Source organism: Triturus cristatus, chromosome 7 (genome assembly GCF_964204655.1).
Source record: "Triturus cristatus chromosome 7, aTriCri1.1, whole genome shotgun sequence".
Lineage (NCBI taxonomy): Eukaryota > Metazoa > Chordata > Amphibia > Caudata > Salamandridae > Triturus > Triturus cristatus.
In genome coordinates, this window is record NC_140590.1 from 583,392,434 (window position 1) to 583,398,523 (window position 6,090).

Below are 6,090 nucleotides of genomic sequence, written 5' to 3' on the forward strand. Positions count from 1 at the left end.
AAGTTACTTGTGTAACGATATATGTAACTAATGTCTCTTACAGATATATCGTTACACAAGTAAGTAACTTGTGCGTGTGGTTCTTTCTTTGTGAAAGTTTACTGATTGACTATGTGGTAAATGTACCTGCTATAAACCCTCCTGAATAAGCCTCAGCTGCTTTCCACAGCTGCCCTTTGAGTGCTTTGGTTATCAGGGACCTAGACACTATCACTAAGGGTTGCCTGGACTCAGTGCACAGTGCCTCATCATAGGTGGACACTATATACTGAGCATGCCTCCTAAAGTATGCAAACATGTTATGTGTTGTATTTGTCGCTTGTGACCCTCTCAGATCCTCAGAACGTGTTTTGAATGAGCATTGCAAGAATATGACGTATTCGGGTTAGCACATTAGTTGGCACATAATGTGCACGAGTGACATCATTTCTGGAGATGGAGTTGATGAATATTCTATATGGTTCAGTAGCCTAGAAGTATATTTATGAAGTGAAGAAATTATGTAGTGACCAGGAAAATGGCTAATGAAGATAAGTAACTTTTTAGGTCTCGCCTAGGCAGCGCATGCGCTGTCTCGTCGAGAAATGTTGTATACAGTATAGTGGGGGAAGCGCCGCCCACTTTCCGCCTATCTTTTTGATTGGCCGAATTCCTAAATGCTGCAATCTGATTGGTTTTCCTCAACTTAATCCCGCCTCCTGACGGCCATGTCGTCATTTTTCTCCTGCCATAGCTATCGACCCCTTTACTTTTAAAACTGTTTTGATCCCCTGCCTTCCCCGTCACTTTTCAGCCCAACACAAACCCCCCACCCACTCCCGGTCCTGCCTTCTTGGACGTCCGCAGTTTTATTTACAATGCAATAGGGCTCGCGTAAATACGAGTCCTATTCCATTTGTAGATGCTTTTTTTTCCCCCTCTGATTGGCTGGCTGCATTCACACTCTATTGTGCCTGACCTAGACTCTCGCATGCGCGCCAAAAGTCTATCTCTGCCTCTTGTTTTTCCTTTTCAACGCTCCGCGGCGGTCCCGTGCTCCGAGGGAGATTTCCCCAGGCATGTTGACTTACTGAGGGGAGGCCAGTCTCCATGCTGTGAAGGTCTGAGAGTGCATCAGCCTTTGTTGAAGTGTGTGCGAGGGTACTGCTAGTCGGCACATTGTGCGCGGCTAGGACCCGCGTGTTTGTTACTGCTGGCTGGGTGTGGTGTGTGGGGAAAGTCACTTGTCTTAGACGGTAGTATGCGCCTCCTGGATGTGAGGGTCTGAGGGTGGTGCCGTGACAACCTGCATGACACTGTGCATGTTTTTGTGAGGGAAGCGCTGCAGAAGCAGTTTGCATGTTGCAAGGCCGCGGTGGCGGCTTTACCCTGCGAGCTGACTGCGGTGCCAGCTTATATTTTATGTGTGAGGGTCGGTGAGGGCGGTGCGAACCTCCCACCCCCTCTGCTTGCCGTGTCTCCTCTTGTATTGTTCTCGGCGGTGATGGGGAGGGGAGGAGTGTAGAGTGCCTGTGAGACGGGAGGAGGACGACATCCACAGCCTGAGCGCACACACAGACACCATGAGCTTACACTGACTGAGGCTCAGAGCAGCCGGAGGAGCGCAGGAGCCAGGCACAAGCAAGTAGATTCCAATCTGGCCAGGGGAGCACCGCCACTGGTAGCCTGATCACAGAGAGGAGCGCAGCACCGTTAGGAGCAGGCATCAGCGGTGCAAGAGCGGGACTCGCACCGGGAGCGCCGCTTTCTATGGCAGCGGCTCTGCGGGCAAGCAGGGGGCTCAAGACACCGCATCATCACTGGGCGGACTCTGCTGCTTACTGCAGCCGGATCATCGGGGGCTGGAAGGTCACCCCGGAGCGACGCATCATTTGCGGGGCTATCCGCGGCAGAGGACACCGCTCATCACACGGGCTCTGCGGCTCTTGGCGGCCGCCCTCCTTTTGCAGCAGGTGAGGCACTAGGGCCACCATAGGGCGCCCCTCGAGTCATCCCGCTGGGGGGGGGGGGGCGGCTGGGTGGGAGTCAGCGTGGTGTCCTACTTGAGGGGGGGCCTCCCCCCTCATCCCGGGCCGGCACGGAGCCTCTCGCATGGTGAGTATCGTGGGCTTCAGGGAGGGAGGGAGGGAGGGAGGGGGCGGTGGGGTCTTTGGGGAAGCGGTGTGTAGTTGGAAGGGTGGCAGGGTACATACCCTAGATCTGGTTACTAAAAGCCCAGAAAAATGCAGAGCACCTTAGTACAAAGTTAAAAGTTCCATTAGAATAGAACCGACAATCTTGCGAAGTGCATTTATTTCTTGTAACGTTAGACCAGTGGGTTGAGCGCCTACTTGTTTGTTAAGCTTGCACCCGTCATAGGCTGGTAGCAAATGCACTTTTTGGCGAAAATGTAAGTATGGCGGTATGGTGTAGGCGGGGCCTCTGGTGTCTTTGTGAGCAGCCAGTCCGATTTGCTCAGGCTCAATGGTAAGCAGTGCAAACATAATACATTTAATTGGAGAGTACCAGCGCTTCTCAGAAACAAGCAGGTACTCTGGTGCAGAGTACCTGCACTTCGATTTTTCCAATGCAAGCATTGGTAGTCTGTATTGGTTAAATGATGTGGTGAGATTCAACTTGGCCCCTTAACTTTAGAGCTTGATCCCTCGCTATTTGACCAATGCTGTAGCAGATTTAGCTCGGTTTTACCAGCACAGCTGCAACCCATCCTTAATTGCTTGTGGGTAATTGAATCTCAGCCATTATCAGCTCTGCCAAACAGACTCATTCTGCATCCTCCAGCCTCCCTGTGCAGCACACGGCCAGAGAGCAAGATCTTCATCTTCTTCCCTCCACTATTGTCTCTGAAGCTTCTTATTATGGCGACCTCTATGCTTTGAGCTCTACTGCCCCTCAAAAAGAATGAATCCCTGGGGGAAGTGTACAGCACCATAGGGGGGCGGGGGCCTATTGCCCAAACTGTGATCCCGATTGTTCAACAGATGGTAGTACCCAAAGGCCAAAGGGAACTGCAACTGACAAGCAATAGGCCCTTGCTGGATATGCAGAACACAGATGAAGCCACTAATAAGACTGTTATGAACCTTCCACCATGTACCAGCCCTTATGTGTGATACTAACTGGCATCCCATTACTGAGGTATAACCAGATGGAATCAGGGGACCCATATCTTAATAAAGTGACCTATTGGTTATCTAAGAACAGAGGGTTCAGAATCACTTTAGCATTCTCTAGATTTCAGTCCATAGAAATCGTCTTCCATGAGCACCCGTAGACAATACTATTTTTTTCAAATCTTGTATTTTCAGTGATATGACCACCGAAGGGCCTGATTTCACATGAAAAACAGAGCTTTGGACTATACCATTGTCCGCTGAAAGGCAATATTTCTCTCCATGTGTTCCCATACCTGGCGTGTCACGCAGTTTGTTGCTTACTTTCGCCCCATGTTAAAGAACAGTAGATGTTTCAATACCCAGGCTAATGTGCTGCTTAGCTAAATACATATAAGGTCCCAAAGGCAAGACCGATTGCATTGCAAATGCTTGTTTTGTTTGCTATGTAAACACTAATTGACAGTAACAGTAATTACTGCAGTTGTAGTCTTTACATATGACAGGATACATAGTTCCAATTCTTGTAATTATGTTTTGTTCTGGCAAATGTCTCCACCGCTATATGGGGTGAATCCACTCTCTTAACAGTTACCCCTCGACCCAAGAAAGGTAACCTCCCCTGTCCTATCAATTTGGGCTAGACTGTTTTTATGGTTGTCTCTTTCTGTAATGGCACAGGAGCAAACATGATATACTGAAATGCTTCTGAGGGTGCTGAGAGTGGCTAGTATTAAACATTCCTTGTGGCTACACCATGTTGAAGTGTACTTCCTATATCCCTGATAGGCTCTGCGCATTGGAATAACATACACTATAGATTTGACATAGGACTAAGGTCAGTATGTCTCTATCGAGTATATTAAACTTAATTACTTGTGTGTGCCAGCTAACTAAGAGGTCACTAGAATTAGTCTCTGACAACCGCATAAACATGACAACTTTGTTTCCTTTTAGAATTGGAACAGTCTCAGAATCGTGGAAACAATAGATAACAGTTTCACTTAGTCAATCGTGCATGCTTCGTTTCTACAGAGTTGCACAGAAATAGAGAGACGGGCGTTTCAGTAAAAGGGTTTATTGAACAGTCTTATTTCTCATGCAAGAGATGTGAATTGCTACAATCGTAAGACAGACTGCAAAGTACAATATGTATGAGGTTAGCAGTAAGATAAAATAATACTGCAATAGCATGGTTTGTAGCTATGACATATTAATCAAAATACATACATAAATAACATAAGCTAAAATGTGATACTCATCTGATGCTTCTAAATTTTTCTACCCCAGTGTACCTAACCTAAGTGTAGTACGAGGTTTGAAGTATGTGCCATTTCTAAAGTATAGGTAGCTATATTTTAGTTTAGCCAAGAGTTGCCAAACGTTTCTCTAAGTTCTTAGTCAGCTCCATACCTTAGAATGAGAGGGGTTGGAATCTCTTTTCTGGACTCGATAGTCTAACCCCCCGCAAGGGAAGTCAGAGAGCACTGGAGCTGGATTCTCTGCGAGGAGGGTGGCAGCGTCAGGTCAGTGCATCAGGCTGGAACTCGATCTTCTTCCGAACTTGCCGTGGCGAACCTCGTAGTCTGGGTTGGATCGAATTCTCCGGGAACCGCAATTTGCTAGGGCAAGTACTGGTATATTTATACCTTGAAGGTGTCTAGGAATGCCAGTATTCACGTAAAAGTCAGGCAGAGGAACGTCATGAATGAACCCCTAAGGAATAGATGTTCATGAATACTTAATGAGTTCTTGGAGAAATCAATATTCAAGCTGAGGGAAATTCCTAAAGGCTTATGGGTCTGGTTTTCCAAGAATTCGTTGTGACGTGGATGAACGGATGTAGGTGGCCATGTCTGTATTTGGTTTGTACGGACAATGTCTAAATAAGGGCCGGATTTATATGTCCAAATAAGGCAATGTGAAATTTACCTATATAAGGGCATAAATCTGGAAACCTATATACGGAATCTAAATCTGCACACAACAATGTCATGGAAAAGCAGTTTCTATTCTTGTCACAAGACAGCAGAGAACCCCAGAGACAGCTTCCAGTTTGCAGATTCCTAAAAGCTAGAAGCTACAGTCATGAATAACAATATCTTTTTTTGTGGGTAGAAGTAAACACAATTTAGGAATTAATTTACTTCTGTGGAAGAAAAGTTGTACTTATTTCACTTATTACATAATAATTCATGTAAGCAAACCACATTCTCACTATTTTAGAGAACGTGGATTGCATGGACTGTGTAAGACACAATAATCTTAGTTACATTTTTGTAATGTATTACCTTTACATTTTTATTGTGGTGTTTAAAGGTTTGTGAAACAGGAGGCTTATTAATGAACCTGCTACATAATCTGTTACTTCTGTGTAATAATTAGAGTGTTTTTCTCTTAGGTGATGAAAGTGGGGAGTCTGAACTATTTGGCGAAGCACTTAATCTTGAACCTTCAGGGGTGAAAGCTGAAAGAAGTCACTTGATAGTTTGGCAAGTCATGTCTAACAGCGAATAAAGAAAATAAAGCGCAGTGAGAAGAAAAGAAACAAATCTACAAGGTTTCCTTAAGGAGCTGGTTATATAATTCCACTTTACAATGTTGTAATATTCATTTGCACATAACCTAATACTGAAGGAATTTCTCATGCTACATTGCTTTAAATAGGAACTAAATTATGTTGGTTTTATCTCACTTGTATTCTTGATTTATAATTTTAATATATTGATAAGAAAACATGACAGTATTGCTTTCCTTTACTAACATCACTGGTGTAAACAACCAGCCTGATGGTTAACACTTTCAGTTGTATATCATTTGTCTTGAAATTGTGTTGGAATTACATTTTTAACTTCAGGAATTAAGTCTCCTAAGTCTAGCTTACTTAGATTTGTGGTACTTCATGCCTCATGTAAAATATATAATTATAGCTGCACAGTTCTGTTTGTGCACCTTGTTATCTTCTTACATCCTGATG

General features: G+C 44.9%; 1 protein-coding gene across 3 annotated transcripts in view; it reads left to right on the forward strand.

Annotated features, from left to right (window-relative positions):
- The window catches only part of SPAG9 (sperm associated antigen 9), a 1,633,747-nt gene extending 1,627,975 nt beyond the window's left edge, over nucleotides 1–5,772 (forward strand). For all 3 annotated transcript variants that reach the window (XM_085617154.1, XM_085617155.1, XM_085617156.1), the window contains one exon: nucleotides 5,515–5,772. In XM_085617154.1, the coding sequence (XP_085473280.1) occupies nucleotides 5,515–5,630 (116 nt within the window). In that variant the 3' untranslated portion in view covers nucleotides 5,631–5,772. The remainder of the gene's footprint in view (nucleotides 1–5,514) is intronic.
- The last annotated feature ends 318 nt before the right edge of the window (nucleotides 5,773–6,090 follow it).